Source organism: Pectinophora gossypiella, chromosome 7 (genome assembly GCF_024362695.1).
Source record: "Pectinophora gossypiella chromosome 7, ilPecGoss1.1, whole genome shotgun sequence".
NCBI lineage: Eukaryota > Metazoa > Arthropoda > Insecta > Lepidoptera > Gelechiidae > Pectinophora > Pectinophora gossypiella.
The window spans coordinates 13,011,551-13,030,196 of NC_065410.1; the positions used below are offsets into that span (position 1 = coordinate 13,011,551).

General features: G+C 40.7%; 1 protein-coding gene across 1 annotated transcript in view; it reads left to right on the forward strand.

The window, feature by feature from the left end:
• The window catches only part of LOC126368318 (uncharacterized), an 84,339-nt gene extending 65,726 nt beyond the window's left edge, over nt 1-18,613 (forward strand). The window contains exons 2-6 of the mRNA XM_050012226.1: nt 11,019-11,147; nt 12,930-13,703; nt 14,733-14,831; nt 15,058-15,510; nt 16,959-18,613. Coding sequence (XP_049868183.1) covers nt 11,019-11,147; nt 12,930-13,703; nt 14,733-14,831; nt 15,058-15,510; nt 16,959-17,306 — 1,803 coding nt within the window. The 3' untranslated portion in view covers nt 17,307-18,613. The remainder of the gene's footprint in view (nt 1-11,018; nt 11,148-12,929; nt 13,704-14,732; nt 14,832-15,057; nt 15,511-16,958) is intronic.
• Nucleotides 18,614-18,646: the final 33 nt, after the last annotated feature.

Here is an 18,646-nt window from a genome sequence, read left to right on the forward strand (position 1 = left end):
GTTTCTCTTCATCTACCTACTGTAAAAGGTATGTTATACATATATTGACGTAGTGTAGTACTATTAGTGACGAATTCGTTTACGTAGTCTCCTATATCCAAATGGAATAAAATTTAAGGCCATATTACACCCGATGCATCAGGCTGAATGGATCGGGTGTAGTTATAGAATGTTTAGCGAAGTCGTGGCCCCGGCCACCCGAAGTGCTATTATACTGCGTGATACCGATTCAACGGGCCAGATGGATTGGGAAGTATAATAGGGCCTCTAGTGATTGACTTTTTTTATAACAACAGAGCTATGCATTAAAGTAATCATGTTGGAAAAATCATTACTACATAATAAACTCACGACTATATCCTAATTGGGATAGTCAGAGGTACATCCATTGCAAAAATGAAGAATGATTACGACGGAACTGCTAAAGAATTACCCAGCCATTACGTCCATAATTAGCGATTTTCGGGTTTACCATTCAAGAATTACATTTCAAGTACATTCTCAACATTAATATACCATTTCTGGCGTATTCAAATGAGCCGAGGAAATAGCCTAATGAGCGAGTAATGGTCGGTTGGGTTCATTTCCCGAGGCACTGTCGGCCGTGCCATCCTTGTCCCGATTCACAGCGCGTGCGCATGTTTACTAATACGTAATTATGTCTAATCTACCTGACGGGAATCCGCATTGGAGCAGCGTGGTGGAGTATGCTCCATACCCCCTCCGGTTGATTGAGGGGAGGCCTGTGCCCAGCAGTGGGACGTATATAGGCTGTTGATGATGATGATGACCTGACGGTAGAATACGGGAAATAGTCGCTTTTAGGTCAGCCGCGCACTACGAATTTTCGCCGCGCGGCAGATAAAAGCAGCGGCATAATGTCGCCCTGTAATACTGCGCCGCTGCGGCGGCTCTGCCGTCAAGTGCGCGCAATACAATTTAAAACTGTTTGGTACAGAATTATAGTGCGACATTATGCCGCTGCTTTTTTCTGCCGCGCGGCGAAAAACTCGGTAGTGCGCGCCTAGCCTACGTGATTTACAATTTGGAGATAAGTATACTACTTTGTTCAAACAAAGTAGTACTTGCTGTCTGAGGAAAATTTATACAGTAAGTCATGTCAAAAAGTCTATATGAGCTAACTTTAAATATTATCCATCTTAATTCCTTTCATTTTACTTTTGATTTCACATATTCAAACATCAGTCAACCACACAAAGAATAATAACAGAGTAATTTCACTTAAAGTACATAACTGTCTTAATTTGTTCTTCATTAAAACATATTGTGCTTCATCCACGCCCCGTTTCTTACAACACACAAACACACATCTTGTTATAAATAACTGTAAATGGCATTAACTGTAAGTTATGCTAAGATGTTCAATGCGGAACATTGAGAACAGTCATTTATCAAAATTAAACAGGGCTATTTTACCTTTCCTCGCTATTGTTTTGTCGAAGGGTCATCACCATTCGTCAGTGTTCAAATAAATGATGGACCTGCCTACTAATGTTGTTATGGAAAACCTTAGAAATTAGTTGTTACTATTCTCTGATTTTATCTCGCTATTGAAAGTGGGTTTGCGAACCTTTGAACAATGCATACGTACTACTCGCGCCTATTTCCTACCAATTTTTGAACTTATTGAGTTTTGAAGTCGTCTCCCCACATAAGGGCTATACCTTACATACACTTAAATAAAAAATAAATAAATAAAATGTTTATTTTCTTTAAAAGGTTTCATAATCTTTGACAGGATACCGATGTCTCCCTTTAAGCATAATAATAGCTTGTGTTGGGAGGCACCGCTCTTCCATGAATACTAGTTTTAAATGTAATAAAAAGTAAAAAGTAAACAGAGAAATTAAGTCCTAAAAATACACAGAGAAATTATAAAAACACTTGACGACTGCATTGCGACTTGACAAATTTCTTAGTTAACGATACATTTATTAAAAACTCACATAGTACCGATACCTAGATATAAGCGAAAGGAATATCTCGCTGTTCCCCTTTCTCTCCGTCTCAGTTCCTTATATTTTTCAGAATAAATAAAATACGTAATAAAACTTTATAAATGTTTCGCAATATTTGTATCAACCAGTTTGAAGGCTTCTACAGATGTTGAAATAAGAAAGCATTAAACATTAATGTGACACAGAAAATAGGACTGTAGTCTTTATTTGTACCTAGAGACGAAGTAGGTAATTTCGTGGGTGACTTTGCAAACTGACATATCTGCACTTTTTTGCTAAAATAATGTGCCTTATTGACTTGTGTCTTAAAGGGTGCAAATCAAATTCGCCAAAATTTTTCAGTTACGTCAGTTAGCAACGTCGGAGACTATTTGTGAGTATAAAAAAGGAAAACGTTCGTATATTATGCAGAATAATTGTAATAATATACTTAATCAAGAACATCTTAGTGTTAATTCTACTTGACAAATTCGTTACCTCTTGTACATACTTACTTTTTTAGACTAGGTATATACACCTCTATTTATTTTCACCTTCAGACAACACTCAGTTATCCTAATTTTACTACCGGGTGAAAGTCCTCGGCAATCAATTTCTCTTTTATCCGATCTTAATAACATCCGCCCCCTAAAAGGTGGTTAAAATACCTATAGAAAGCAAGAAGGTAACTCATCCAAATATATGACAAAATGGAACACCAACCGTTAGAAAAATATCAATAGTAGTTATCGGGCGGTGATTTGCAATCTATTGGCCTGTGACCGACTTTTTCGTGTAAATATCGGCGTTTGACCTACTCGGGCTGTGTCGGGTACTAGGTACGGACCTCACATAAAAGATAACTGAATATTTATCCAACAGCCCACCAATGTAGTATTAGTGTAGGTATATCTATACCTACGTGACTTTTAGCAGATAAACGAACCTGTTTGTGTAGTGGCTTTTACAACAGTATAGTATTTTACGAGGCCTCAAAATGTCACTGGGTGATGTTTACTAACATTGTTATTACTATAAACCATTTCCAACAAAGTAATTCACTTAAGCCTATCGCATACTGCAAGTACTGTAGATAGAAGGTAAGAAATATTATCTTATTGGAGCTTTAGTCTATAAAACGTATCTAAACTAAACTAATACCACAGAGTAAATAATATACCACTATTAAACTTTCTATTACATCAATAATCCATGGCAATATTTATTACAAGCTGACCCTTTTCATTATAATATTGTGTAACGCTTGTAATTCACGAGTAGAAAGGTGCAAGACATTGAACGTGACCTCTGCCTGCCACCCAGCGTTGGTAATGTTGGTATCCCTTCACTAAAATTACGTGATATATCAATCATAGTTATCGCTTCGGTAAAGAGTAACTCACACTTGATGGCACGCCTATAAGTAATTGTGTATTTTATACTTTACCTACTGTATTTACCCATTAGGTACTTTGTATATTATTTTGTCCACATTTGTTGGTTTTTCTGTAGACTAGGAAAATTAAACTTGAACATCAACAAAGTAGGTATGTATACAATACAATGCACACTATTTCGCAGAAAATAATTGTAATAAAAAGGAAAATGTAAACAATGGGCAATGTTGTTTACGATACATTGTTCTGGAACGATTTTTTTCGTTCCGTGTTTTAGGATTTTACATAAGGGTATTTTATTTATATTGAAAGTAACTTACGTACTCACATGCTAATATATATATTTCTGAACAGAATAGCTCTCTATTATTGTCTAAAGATACGTTCAGTCAAGTGTGAATCGTCCCTAACATTGCCGCGGCGCTTACATTCGACACGGTGATTTAACACTTTTGTAACTGTTGTATTTGTTTTTTGACGATTGCTAATGGATAAACGAATGATTTAAAAAAATGTATTTCTTTCTGCTAATTCTGCATGCATGCATGACAGAAACAAGTGGTAAATACGCCTTAAATACCTACTTGTCTGTCTTTGATTTATGATACACAAAAGTGTAGTTGCACACGGTATTTTGCCAACTAAAGTCATCAAATTGTAAGACCAGTCTTCACACATTGTGCTATGTTTCGGTTCGATAGGTGCATGTTTGAAGGCTCTGACGTTCTGTCAATATTTGATAAAATCGGCGGTTCGCCCAGGTAGGCCTGTCAATTGCACTGCGCACGGGTTTACTCACTATACTACACGGAATATAAAAAGAGGTTGGAAGGGCCAAGTGAGCGGGAAATGCGCGCTACCTATACAAATAGTTCATGCTTCAAATTTTGCACTCCACTCGTCCGCAAACTTTATGACTCACGGAACTTCGCGATAGTGGTATATTTATAGGTCGTTTTGTGCATTATAAATTATTACCAACTGGGAAAAAAAAACTAATATTGATTATCATGCAAGGAGATTCCTCCTTCTCACAGGTAACTTAAAAACCTTAGTAATAATCGGCTATTTAACAAAAAATTGTTTAGTATGCAGTATCTTTCGAAAAGTAATGATAAAATTACAGCCTATCACATAAAACATACGTTGCCGGTAAAGTGGCTATGGAATTCGAGAAACAGTAGAGCTATTGTAGTTATGATTTGTTTGCATGAGTAGTAGAAAAATAGAGTGGGGTTGAACCGGCGACAGCGGTTCTCATACAATATGCGCGTTAGGGCATTTCCAACCTCTTTCTTCTGTTCCGTGACTTACTGCGACTTATGAAAGTACCTGACCCTAATGTAGATTACTCGCGTAGAAGCTACATGATATTTTGCAGTGAGTATGCAAGCACACCGTTTTATATTTAATGGAATAACAAGGCTTGGCCTGCTAGAAGTTTGACATACCTAGTAGCTTTATGTTTAGTATTTTTGTTTTCAAAATCAATAGCTTTCTGCTAGGTCGTACTCTTATTATGTAGGTCACGTATAGTTTGGACCGTTATAAAAGCGCCTTAGTTTTAATTAATTAATTACACACCTCCGGTTATAAAGCGTTACGTCACTAATTCTTGCTTACAACCGGATACGCAGGCTGAAAGTAAGCAAATCCGCGCGTGTCTCACCTGCATTATTTTCGTCGCCATTCGTACACTTGAAGTGTGGGCCTTAATAACACGTTGCATGGTCATCATTAGACACTCTTATGAAAGTGCCATTAGGGATCTCTCATACACAATAATTTACATATTGTTACGTCTCGGTGAAAATAAACAATCGCTGGTTCCGGATAATCAAGCAGAGGCTGGACGTGTCGCATTAGTGGATTGTGGTTCTTGTTGCAATAAGTGTTCTGTTTTACGTGTAGAAAGTGAAATGAAAACACCTGGTGTAGTTTCTGACACGTAAGAATCGTATATTTGAGCCGTGGTAGCTCAGTTCGTGTTCAGCGGTGAAACAAAACATCGTGAGAAAACCCACATACTCGAGAAATTATTTTAGGAGGTATGTGACCTAACCTGTATTGGGCTGGTTTTCCCTTCGCGTGTTGGAAGTTCAGACAGGCAGTCGCTTCTGTAAAAAAACCGTATCTGTCAAATCTTCAGGTTAGGTAAGCGGACCCTGTAGAAACGAGACACCGCTAGAGAGATGAAGAATCATATATTTGAAAATATATTAAATAGTAGTAAGAATGGAGTTTATTTGCAGTTGAATTTTCTTCTATAAAACTTTACAGCGTTATAGTCCCCAAGTAATCAGAATAACTAAAGTAGGGGATAAAGCGTTCCAATCTTCACATGATTGTATTATCGATTGTCTGTAATGTTAGGTAAGTGCCGTCCTTATTACAGTTTCGTCATTTCATAATGGTTTCCAATGAAAAATACTATCATTTCGCGAAGTATTGAGTTGGTACCATACCTATTATTATCGTACATTGTGTAACGTTTATAACGTTAACGTTTATAAATTGTATGTGTACTAGAATTACAAGTTGTAATTCTAAATGGACAGCACTAATAAAGTAATAAATATTGATTGTAACTTTAACGCATGGTGTGAGACAAAAGAAAATCTTAAGATGTACAACGCAACGCTGCTTATCGTTTCAATCACAAACTTGATGTAGTAGAAATTGAATTATAAACCACATGATTTCCGTATAATAAAAGTCGGGTTACTAATTTGTTCGCTGTGTTTATGATCATTAGAAACCATTTACAACTTTCAATCAAGATGGTGTATGGTGTATCCTGCAATCCTATTACTTCGAACGCTTCCAACGGATAAGGTTGAGAAGAACTCCTATAAACATATCACACACACTTCTAGTATAAACGGTTCAAACAGAGTCAGCATCAACAAGGAATGAGACTGAACTTTCTTATGTAGTTACGATAATAATTATTTACTAAGAAAAAAATAAATCGAAGAAGTCAGATTTGGCAGGCCTAAAACCCGCAGCCGCAGCAAACGAGCGCGTTAACCATTACACCATCGGGTCCTTATACTATCCTTGTAAAATTTGATTACTAACCTGCGACTCCGTAATATTAACCGACTTTTAAAAAGGAGGTTATTGAATACCTAATTGACGTAACTAAAGAAAGTGAAGCAGTGAAATCAGGAGGTGTCGCTGAAAAGCAGCAGTTTAAACGGACAAACGCTGATTGCTATTCACTTTCTCACGGAAACACTTCAAACACTTAGTTGTGGATCTGACCGATTTGATGGTCTACTTCATGATCACTCGTTATTTACTGGCATTAGTCGTAAATGTATATGTTCGAAAGGAAAAGCTACGTGAACAGCTTTCCCGATGTTCACAATAATATCGGAGTACCAACGCCAATACATGCAAGTCATCATCTCCACAGCGTTATCCCGTTTTTCACCGAGTCCGCTTACCTAACCTGAAGATTTTTAACAGAAGCAACTGCACGTCTGACCTTCAAATCCGAGGGAAAACCAGCTCAATGCAGGTTAGGTTAGGTCACATACATCCTAAACTCATTTCTCGGGAATGTGGCTTTTCTCACGATGTTTTCCTTTACCGTTCAGCACGTGATAATCATTTATGATCCAAAGATGTATTTGGAAACAAATTGAAAAACGTTAATTTAGGCCCGTGCTGGGATTGGAACCTGCGCTCTCACATCGAGAGTCAAGCGTTTTTCCAACTGAGCTACCACGGCTTTTATGTACGTACAATCTAATATCAGATTTTTATACCTACTTACATTTCGCATGAAATCAGTGCTAATTATTTGCATACCGGAATGACGTCCTTGTGCCGAGATTTCTTTTTATATTATAAATGCATTTTATACGAAATATCTAGTAGATATAGTTTAGTATCTACTTCCTGCGCGTAGGTCGTATATTTATACTGACACTAATACATAATATTTGCATACATTTATGGCAACAAACACTAAATGGAATGGTTAGGTTTTAAATTACTAGTTATCTATGAAGTTGTGTTTTAAATTTGTAGTATACAATAAAATCTTTATAAATATTATAATTTCATTATCGTTGTTTTATAGCAAAGTCACAATTTATACAAAAATATGAAAATCATTCCTAACTAATGCGCATAAGATCTCATAGTAAATAATACAGTAATTTACCATGTAACTAAGAATGTAAGAATCATACAATTTGGCCTCTGTTATTATTTCACATTGTGTATGAAGCCGTATTGTTCTCAAGTAAGTGAAAACCAAAAACATAATGCTTTCTCAACCACACGATTTGTACATGTCGTTCCTTCACACAATGGCTAGTATTTAGACTTTCAAGTAATTACAGGTAGCTTACTTAGTGCACAATTGCAAACTAGTCTCACGGGTAGGAGGAAAAAGTAAATAATAAAAATCGTTTAATGGGAAGGCAATAATCACTCAATTATATGGGTCGCCAGTTGATTAGTTTATAGATAATGATCGCGTGATAGAGGTGGTGTAGAACTATTAGAGATGGTTAACAATGGACTTATGACATCTAATTCAAAGCCAGTAGTTAAACGCTCATTTGAATGATTGATTGTCTTATTGTCAATGAGATCTAACACTATACAGCATAGCGTGCGCTTACTGGATATAATTCATTAAGTATATCTACTCTAGAACTGCTTGGGAGGACTTAGAGGAATTTAAATATCTACAAAAACATCTGAAAATAATGTAAACAGAAAATTGTACTTCAACTGTCGTGTGTAGCTTCTGGTGTCAGGGTTACTATTAAGCCGCCAAAGGCCCCTGATATGACTCGTAAAGACTACGTACATACATCAGTAAGTAGTAACCGGGACCAACGGCTTAACGTGCCTTCCGAAGCACGAAAACGTAGGTAATAAACAAATGTACGCTCTAATAATTACGCCGACCGCGTAAATCGATCAAGATCTATCTGATAACTTTCTCAAACTTTAATGTCATCCATTTAGTGTTATCTTTACTTTTGCATTCTTAATTACCTATTCATTTTGTAACTGAAACAGACAGTTTGGCTTTTTATTTGCTACCTGGAACACGTCGCAGAGAATAAATAACGAATGTTTAGCAATGGAATCGACTGATACTGCAAGACTTATCATACTCGGCAAACTTCTATATATATCCCGTTTATCAGGAGATAGTGGCACATTTATTGATAACGCTACGTAGCGTGACTATCGACGAATTATAAGTACGATGTTCAAACAATTCATGATAGCTTTTAGATGTATGAAGGAATAATTACTGCATATATTAAATTGATATATCTGGTTCGTATAGATAGTTCTATCGTTACATTTCTCCGAAACGCACATATTGGACTTTTAAAATACAAGTAATTTTGGTTATTTTATTGCTTATACTGAACTTATAAGATTATTTTTTGCCTACTATAGTGAAAATGAAATCTACAGTGTTCGCACAGGCATTGCATCATGGCCAGTCATCAGCCACAGGAGGCTATTTCTTAGATAAATATTATTGCTTAGTTATTATCTACCGCGGCAATGATCGCCGCCAATCTCGACTCTTTGAGATCGAAAGTGGAATCGATTTTACTGGAGCTAATCTTAAACTTTATAGCTCAATCGTGCCTGTAATGGCATCCAGAGAACTATGAAATTAACCTGTAGGTAGGTACCCTAAACGTTTGATTGCAAAATTAATCTATTCCACCAATCATATTGCGTAACGTCACAGCGGGGCTCGAATAATAAATAGTCAGTGAAATAATTAACGGCAGCCGTGGTACCGATATCTATTCATAGTCCCTTCGCCTTAGCGGTTTCTCGGCTGAACACTTGATATGCAAGTCAGAACGACTGCGCAAATATTTATTATCTTGATTTATTGTAACAGCTTTTTCGCTAGAAGCACAGTCCACAAAGCAAAGCTAGCTGCTTATCTCAAACTCAAACGATAACTGTCGAGTTTCCATAAGTATATCATCTTGGTTGAAAACGAGATTCTAATGTGCATGTTGTGACAATATGCACATGATAATTATCGCGTTAAGTGGCACCTCTAAAAATAAACACATTAAATAATGTGATTATGCAAAACTATAATTACACGTATGAGTCACGCATGTTCATGCTAAAACACCGGTTATTTCTTCACCGCAGCGATTTAACATATGGGGTAGGTCGGTAAGTCGAGCAATTAGTTGAATTTCGCGGTGTGATGCGAGTTGCGCGCCGACATTCCTGCGCGGGCGCATAACGGGGCCACCGAGCCGTGGACACCGATAGCTTATCATAACGCATCGTAACCACTACCACGACCACTTCGGGGCGTCGATGACGTACGATCACTATAAATAAATATTGCTTCCGGCACTTACTTTACAATCTAGACCTGACTTCTATCTATCTAGTCTATACTTACGACTTTGATAACAGTTAACGAGAACTAGGCACAAATTATGAGCAATGCAACTAACCTAACCTAACCGTAAAATACAACTTCCGTTTGAAAGTGTCGTTCCGCAAAGCGAAAAATATGTTCGCACAGGAGGAGCCATCACAATCACAGTTTCCACAATATTTTTAAAGCAAACAGTTCCACAATCCACTATAATATTTGGTTGGAAGTTGGCTAACAGTGGTTGGGCAATCCATTCTTGTGGATTGTAATGCAACACGCACAATGGGCGGAGGAAGAGTGTCGCCGCCGTCCGCTCGGCCGTGGCGTAATTTTACACCTGGCCGCTTTGTGACATTCGTGTACTTACGTACTTAACTATTCCGTACTTCGCATGTACAACGGTATACGCTAAACAAGCCACTCCTTTGATACATTTAACATTTCATTCGATCCACGCGTGACAGAGTGTGCCGTTATTAATTATTGCTACTTGTTTTAAGTATAACCTATTCCATTTAAATCGGTTACTCGTCCTGTGTACTCTACATATAACTTTCATAATGACTAGTTAATATAATGTACGTAACCATTGTAGACGTTCAGGAAATCCAGAACCGAAAATCCCCGACTGTAGTGAATTAGTCAGCTGTTGGTAATTTGGTAGAGTAGTCATTATTAATATCTAGGTATTTGTTTACTTGGTTGCTGACTACAAAAATGATGAATTCCTCGGAACTTATTGCCATTTGGGTTTTCGACCGCACAAAACTGTTACTGTAAAGTGACTTCTTCGAAGTAGAGTAGATACGTGTTTTTTTTTTCTTTTTGTTTATCAGGTAGAGAATCCTGTGCCACGGAAAATAACCAAATCTTGCTCCAAGACAAGTGTTATCTATCTGAAATCGCAAAACCCACTTTTTGCGCACCTACCCAATAGGTACACTTGTACCTATATAATCTATATAAAAGCTAAATATCAGAAAGTACAAGTGCTAGAAGTCTCAAATTTCCTTTTAGGACGTATGTGCTCACTAAGACGGGATTTTGCGATATTCTACCCCTAAGAGGGTAAAAAGGGCGAAGTTCGTATAAAATTTCTACAGTTCTAATAGTTAGGTTTCACGGAAACGAATTAATAGTAAAGAATAGTTATAACCGTCCTTCAGTTAGTTAAAACGTTTCTTCCAGCCAGCCACACACTCACCCAGGAGGGTGGACAGTATAGCTAACTATGTATTGTTGTTGTTACAGACGGGCGGCGGGGACAGTGCGAGCGGCGGGTCGGGCGGCTCGGGCATGGAGTGTCTGCAGCTACGCTCGCCGCCCGGCCCCTTCCACTACCTCATCTCCGAGCAGGCTAAGTCCCTCGTCGCGCTACAGGTTCGTATCACATTTTTATGGGCCCCAACTTCTCGTTCAGGGTCCTTGCTCAATTTGCAAACAATTATGACAATCGACAACAAAATCAAAATTACGGGATTAATATGTCACCTTGTCAATCCCTTATACAATACAGGGTGTTAGTGACATCGTAACGAAAACTGTGAGACTCGCAAAAAAAACTGGAACTGAAAATAATTTAAAACAACACAAATTTTCATGAATTTTCCGACAGGAAATTCCACTTGATATCAACTCAGAATCATGGTCTGAATTATTCCCCTCCGTATTCGTTACGGTGTCACTAACACCCATACCTACTTACTTGTATGGCTACCTGATGTACTTGTACGGGGTGTAAGTGACATCGTAACGAATACTGAGAGGGATGATTCAGCTCATTATTCTGAGTCATCGCAAATGTATAGAAATGAAAATAATTTTAAAAACTAAAGAAAAAACAGTCGACAGAAACTAGCCACTTTTGGTCACTGTAGATTGACATAATAGTTTGCAACTTGGCTAAGGCCCCTAGGTTTGTCTTATTACCCTCAGTGTTCACCAGTTATTCTGCCAAGTGATTTGACGGACTCGGATCTGATTCACAACCTTATGCTCTTTATTTCTTAAAGCTAAGAGGGAAACTTTTAATTGTGTATGAAACCAGTCCGCTCTAAGCAGGGATTAACTGTTACATCATTTACTACTGTTTGTTACTAATAAGCACTATGCACAACACTATGCCTAAGTATGGGAGGAAAAACTAAAAGCAACCTGTTTATAGATAGTCGTAAGCTTGTTTATTGATGGCGATATTGATGGTTGAACTTTGCAACAAAATGCCGATTTGACTTATTCCACGACTATCTAACTACAACTACTTCGTACATATTAATTATCTTATTGTATACTTTAAGACAATATAGTGTAAATCAAATTGTACTACTGGTTGCGTTGGAAGAGCGAGGCATTCCCATCACAAGTGTCATCTGACTACTTTTAGGGAAGCCCCTGTAACTTGTTTGTTATAGATTTACAGAAATAAAACCCCTTTTTATTATTTTATTTATTTAAATGTGTATGAACTACTTAGTAATTATCTTTAAACGTGTTGACATTCGTTTAAAGCGTTTTAGGAAGTCTGTGGAGGCCTTCTGTGTTATATCTCTGTTAATAACACTCGTAAATAAACAACGCAAAGTCATCACATTGCGTTGTCATCAATCATTAGTCCATCACACAGCAGATTGTGTTATTTATCACCTGACTAGTACAAAGGAAACCTTTGATATCCGCAATAAATATAGCCTGCCTATTAGATTTTTACTCTCAATACTTAAACGTTTGCTTAATCTCTATAAAGGGATTTATCATTAGATTGTGCCGTTAAATAGACGTTAGGCAATTCCTTATTGAATATGCTAGGTAGGTACTAAAGTTCGATTTACCATTCACTACACTAACTGCCGTGCTTTGTATGGGTAACTCTTTAGTGTTAACGCGCAATTTGTTCGATTGGTAGCAATTCCTTTGATGGACCTGAGAATTAAAGACCTCGACTAACGTTCGCATTCAGTCTCGTAACGAATACAAATGATGCCAAATGAGAGTTCGTCAAATTTTAATCAACGTACTCTTCGTCGAGGTCAGACACCTCGGCGATAGCGATTTATTTAATTAATGTTCCCCGCCGGAATCACCGGCATAGGTTTATTACGGTAAGTCGCGTGTAGGCGCAAAAAGAATCACAGAAATGAACAATATCGGCCCGATCACTTCCAGGAACTCCAGAATGAGGTCGGAGCTCTGCTCGAGTTTCGCGACCTCGTCATCGAGACATTCCCGAACCTGCGGTCCAAGATGGCGCCGTCGACGCCGAGCGGCGCCGCGCGGCGCGACTGGGAGCCCGGCGTGCGCGTGCGCCGCAAGCTGGCCGGCGGCGAGGCCGCGCGCGCCAAGCCGCAGCCCTCCGTGCAGGACTCCGGCTTCAGCACCGAGACCAGCTGCGGCAAGGACGCGCACTCCTCGGCCTCCGCGCCCGCGCCGCGCGCTCGCCCGCTCGAGGATGAGCTGTGGGCGCTGCTCGACGTCATCCAGCGCAAGGGCTGCCGCCTGCGAGACGAGGCCGAGCTGCTGCGAGGCGAGCTGGACGAGCGCCACGAGCCGCACGAGCGCCACGAGCCACATGAGCGCCACGAACCGCACGAGACGCACGAGCCTGTGGAGCCGCACACGGCCGAGGAGGAGTTCGTGCGCGCGCTGTCTCGCGGCGCGGAGGGCTGCGCGGCGTGCGGCGGCGGCGCGCTGCGGCGGCTGCGGGCCGAGCGGGACGCGCTGCTGGCGCACGCGGCGCAGCTGGAGGCGCAACACGCGGCCGCCGTGCCCGGCGTACCCTCGCCCGCCACGCCGCTGGGCCGCCTCGACGCCACGCTGGCCACGCCCACCCGGGCGCCCCGCGTCGCCATGCCGGACTCCAAGAAGTTCGCGGCGATTCTCCTAGAGAGCAATCCCGTCGAACTTCAAAGACAACTTCTCACCTCCACCGTGCAGAATCAGGTCGGTCTTGCGTTTGCACTATTTGATGTCCAACTGCTTCTTTTAAATTGATCTATATCAGGTCGATACCATCCACCTCCTATTTACAATTATATTAGGGATCTAACCCTCGGGATCTTAGATAAGTAGCCTGACTTCTACCGGGCTATATGTATTTCTTGGCAAAATTCATTAACTTTACGTAATTGAACAATTGAGCATGTACGAAGAGATCGCTAAATACAGTGATATTCTTACAAATTATCACATCAAAGAGATTATGCAGAATAGTCGGAGTGATACGACTCGCGCGTTTTATGTATCATCAGGAAGCATTTTGTTTCTTATTACATAACGGACTGTCATTTGCAAAAACCTCTATACTGGAGTTTTTGTCTCTAAAGTCGGTTAAGTTGTTTAATTGCACAGCTGTGAGGTAACGCGGGACGTGCGATCCGCGGCGACAAGTTGCACTAACGAGCACTGGTCTAATGCTCTGACGCAATGCACAGATTTCGGCAGAATTACGCGGAACAATCCAGCTAATGGACTGTGACCAGAACTACCGTCATTATACTCACAAAATATAATACCAACTCTTTTGTCGGTTCTGTATGCTTCGTTCCATAATGACGATCTTTTCTAAATACTACGTCCGACAATTTTGAGTGTTTGCGTCACCAAGATTACATGTAATTGACAGCCGTAAAAAGTTTTATCATAATAGACTCCACTACCCTGCAGTTAGAGTACGTTTAAGTATGCGTCATTAGCCTTGGCCTATTCTGACTGATTGATCGCAATTGAGCTGCGTGTTTTTATATATTTCCTCAATGCAGCCGAGTAACGTTTACACGGCATCTATTAACTGTAATGCGTAGTATAATTAAGCTTCCTATCTTACGTAAAAACACATCAAATTGGTAGTTATTACTAATTGCAGTAAGATCGCGTCTGCCTTAAAAATACGAAGATAAGGCTTGAGCGAAAAGTGTCAATATTTTTATGGTTACATAACATTTGTTGTCAATGTTAAAAACTGTTTTGCAGGTTTTGTGCGAGAAATTAAAGCGTGCAGCGGCGCAACGCACTGTACTACTGCAGCGGCTCGAGCATATGCGCGATCAGAACGATGACCTCAAATTCAGGGTAAGCGCTACACCGTTTGATCTACAACGTCAAGCGACTCGCATTGAGGTCTTGCCACAGTCGGTTGGAGTTTAAGTATTTTCTTATTTTTTTTTTTGAAACTTTAAACCGGTTTTCCTTCAGGTTAATGCATCTGATCGTCTTCTGGCGGAACTGTGACGCAGGAGGAGAGGCTGACGTAACGTGACGTGACACGAGTCTAAATTTTCCATGTGTAACATTCCAGCTAGAGGAGAAAAACATCGAGCTGGAGGGCGCACGCGCGCTGGCGCGGCAGCTGGAGGGCCGGCAGCGCAGCGCCAGCGCCGACAGCGTGGAGCGCTCGCGCTCGCACAGCAGCATGCGCGACATGGAGCCGCTGGCGCTGCCCGACGACGAGGCGCCGCGGCGCCGCCCGTCGCGCATCCCGCTGCACAAGCCGGCGCGCGCGCCCGCGCCGCCGCCGCCGCGCCCGCCCTCGGCGCTGTCGGCACGCTCGGCGCGCTCGGCCGCCTCGGGCCGCAGCGGCGCGGGCGGCGCGGGCCCGCCCAGCACCGCGCCCGCCTCGGGCCGCAGCTGCGCGGGCGCGGCGGGCCCGCCCAGCGCCGCCCCCGCGCCCGCCCCGCGCCCCGCCCCCCGCAAGGACTCCCCGAAGTCGGGCGTCCCTGTCCGCCGCTCGCCCGCGGCGCACGATAACAAGGTGCGCACCCGCTCCTTCTGGAATTCATGGTTTTTCAAAGATTCCGGCTCCTAGGAACCGTAGCGCCGCCCGCCCCGACTAACCGTGCCCGAGTGCTAAACCCGCTAAACCCACCGTGTGACAGTGCACCCTCAGTGACTCACTCGTTAACTGTTCCGTGACGTTCTCATGTTTGGTTTTGGTTGTCAAGCCGCGCTCGCGCCGAGACTCGCCCGGCCGCGCCGCCGCCGCCGGCCCCTCCTAGTACACATGCCATTATGTCGTAAGTTTTGTTTTCATCTTTCTTTCTTTTCGCCTTAGTTCCCTTTACTTACTATTCTTTGTGACCTTTGTTTAACCTTAATTTCGATCGTAGTTTTATGTTATTTTCGTTGTAGTTTGTATCGGACCGAATCTGTAGTTTAGGAAGCATGTTCTCATACTAACAATGTAACTAATGTCGACGATCACTGTGATGGCTTAAAAATCTAATTGTAATACTGTCGATCGAATTTACTTTATTGTATATTGTAGTAGTAACTCTACTGAAGGTAATTAATTTACCGCAATAATTTAAATGGACTCCTAGTACTTGTTGCGTTTTATTAACTCCTAGCATGATTACTACTAAAAGTCGTGTTATACGAGTATTGTGAAAACTCGCATTGCATGACAAATTATACATGTGATAAGTGATTTTTGTGCCACCCACAAACCATCCGGTTTGCTCACTGCATTAACCAGTCATTTCTTGTAAAAGTTGTCGTCCGGCGGAGCGGTGCGTGACCACTAATTATATCCACAAATTAATTGTCTATTTAGTGTAAAACAGGAACAGATGTTTGTTTTGTAAACATCCAGTTACGCGCCGCTCCCTTGCATGATAACTTTGGTGGCGTGGGTGAATAATAATTAACTTTTGAACTAATTTCCGCAAATTGTTATTAAAAATTAGGAAAGAAACTTTTTGAGTGAAATTTACTGTGACTGTTAATATAAACACGAAGTTATCATGGTAAGTGTACCATTACAATTATTAAAAAATTGCCGCTAGTGACACATTAGTTTGCCAGATCACCACACACATAGTAAAATAGTTTTGTGTGTTAATTTAGTTTTTTGTGTTGGTTTATTTAATTTTTTTTTTGACATAGTGGCATAACGACAGATTTGGCAGATCACGACGAAATTGACGCTCCCACTTGGCTATCTGCACGGTATCAACGCTCCACTAGTAGACTTCGAACGTTTCCAAAACACACTCAATGCGACACTATTGTAACTTAAATTTCCAACTACGCTCGTAGTGACAAAACGTACTCCGCTAGTGTCTGCACTGAAACAAGTCACAGTAACTGCCGGCGTATGTACGTATAGGGAGCATGCAGCGGGTCCAATATTCGAGTTGCGAGCTGAAATATTCCCGGCAGGTGGGCGTGTCGCGTGCGCTAACGCAGCGTGTGTTGCAGGGCGCGTCGCTGCCGCCGGGCGCGCTGGTGGCCGAGTACGTGTGGCGCGCGGCGCGCCTGGCGCCGCTGCTGGCGCGGCGGCCGCCCGTGCGCGAGCGCCCGCTGCCCAGCGACCTGCTGTTGGCCTACGAGACGCCCCACAACCTCGCTCTCGAGCTCTGCAAGTCGATCCTCTACGAGAATTCCGACTCGATCGACATGAACAACCTCAAGTCGTTGCACTCGGCCGGCGACGACTCGCTGTGGAACGGCAAGCCGCAGCAGTACTTCGAGAGCATGAACTACGCGGAACAGACTCGAGATGACCCCGACAAAGAGTACGACGCGGACTCGCTCGCTCCCCGATAGTTTCGAAATAGACTCCATTATGCTTCCAGTATTTCACACATAATATTAAACGAAAACTTATATTTCCCGCGTCATCGATGTTATTCTTCCTATTGGGCGTCTCGTTACGTTTAAAGGACTTCCATAGGTACCCAGATCATTCCACAACTCAAAAGGCACGCTCTTATAAATGTCACGAGTAATCTGTGATATCACAATATGAATTTATTCACTTCCATCGTCGGTTTTGTAGCAAGTTTTAAATCATCTATTTGTTAAAATGAGAACCTACGAAATTATTTAAATGAAGTGTTTTTATTGCTATAATAAGCAAATTTCATGTTTCGAAATAATGTATGTACTTTATATTTATAATTAAAAATATAAAATGTTTCCTACCGCTTCACTAATGTGAAACGTAGTTGAATGTCAAACTCTACTAATGAAATATATCGTAGTTTCATTTCTAATATTCAATAATCAAATTATATATTGTGGTAGTGTACAGTCAAATGATATTTGAAAATAATGGTAGCTATTTTAAATACCTAATTGTCATTCCTAAGCCTATATTTATGTAAGAACAGACTGTAATTATAAATGAGTGAGAGCTTGGAACGACTGTAGCAAGGCTGTGAAACATGATGTGTGGGCGAAGTTGTTTCTCATGTTGTCTGATAACTAGTTAGTTAGGAATATTAGGGAATGGTTCACACGGTAAAACTATGTGTGTCAACGTTATATTAATTATACTATTGTTGTTGAACTGCGTCCAAACGTCCAGTGCTGAACGTCCTCACGCGACCGCGCACGACTGTTGTAAGACTTTCAAGGATTAGTTGATTTTGTAGCGTAACAGAACTCCACACGGCAGAGCTCGGAAACAAATAGTAGGAGACTGATTTTGTATAAAAAAAAAACATAGTGATATGCTTATACCAAGGTAGGAAAACTCCATATGCCCTTACTTGTAATGTCTCTTTCTATACTTTAAGTTTTACTTCGTAAAAAGATTTGCCTACTAAGGTCTTTTAAGTATAACTACTAGGATATTGATATTCCATCTCCATAGTGTATATGACTGTAATTTATGTAAATTAAGAGTTATTAGCTAAATGTTAACTATCGATAATTATTTAAGTCAACTGTTTTATGTACAGCTTTCATTCACGCTATTAGAATTTGTAAATTATTAAGCCACTACCTAAATAATGTTAAGATACTCATACAATTGTCTAGTTGACTTGAATCTAGTTGATGATTTATGTAAAGTTGTACAGAAATCATATCATTATATACAAATTATTCAAATAAATTGTTCATATCAATCTGTTGAGTTTAATTTTTAATAAAACACCTAA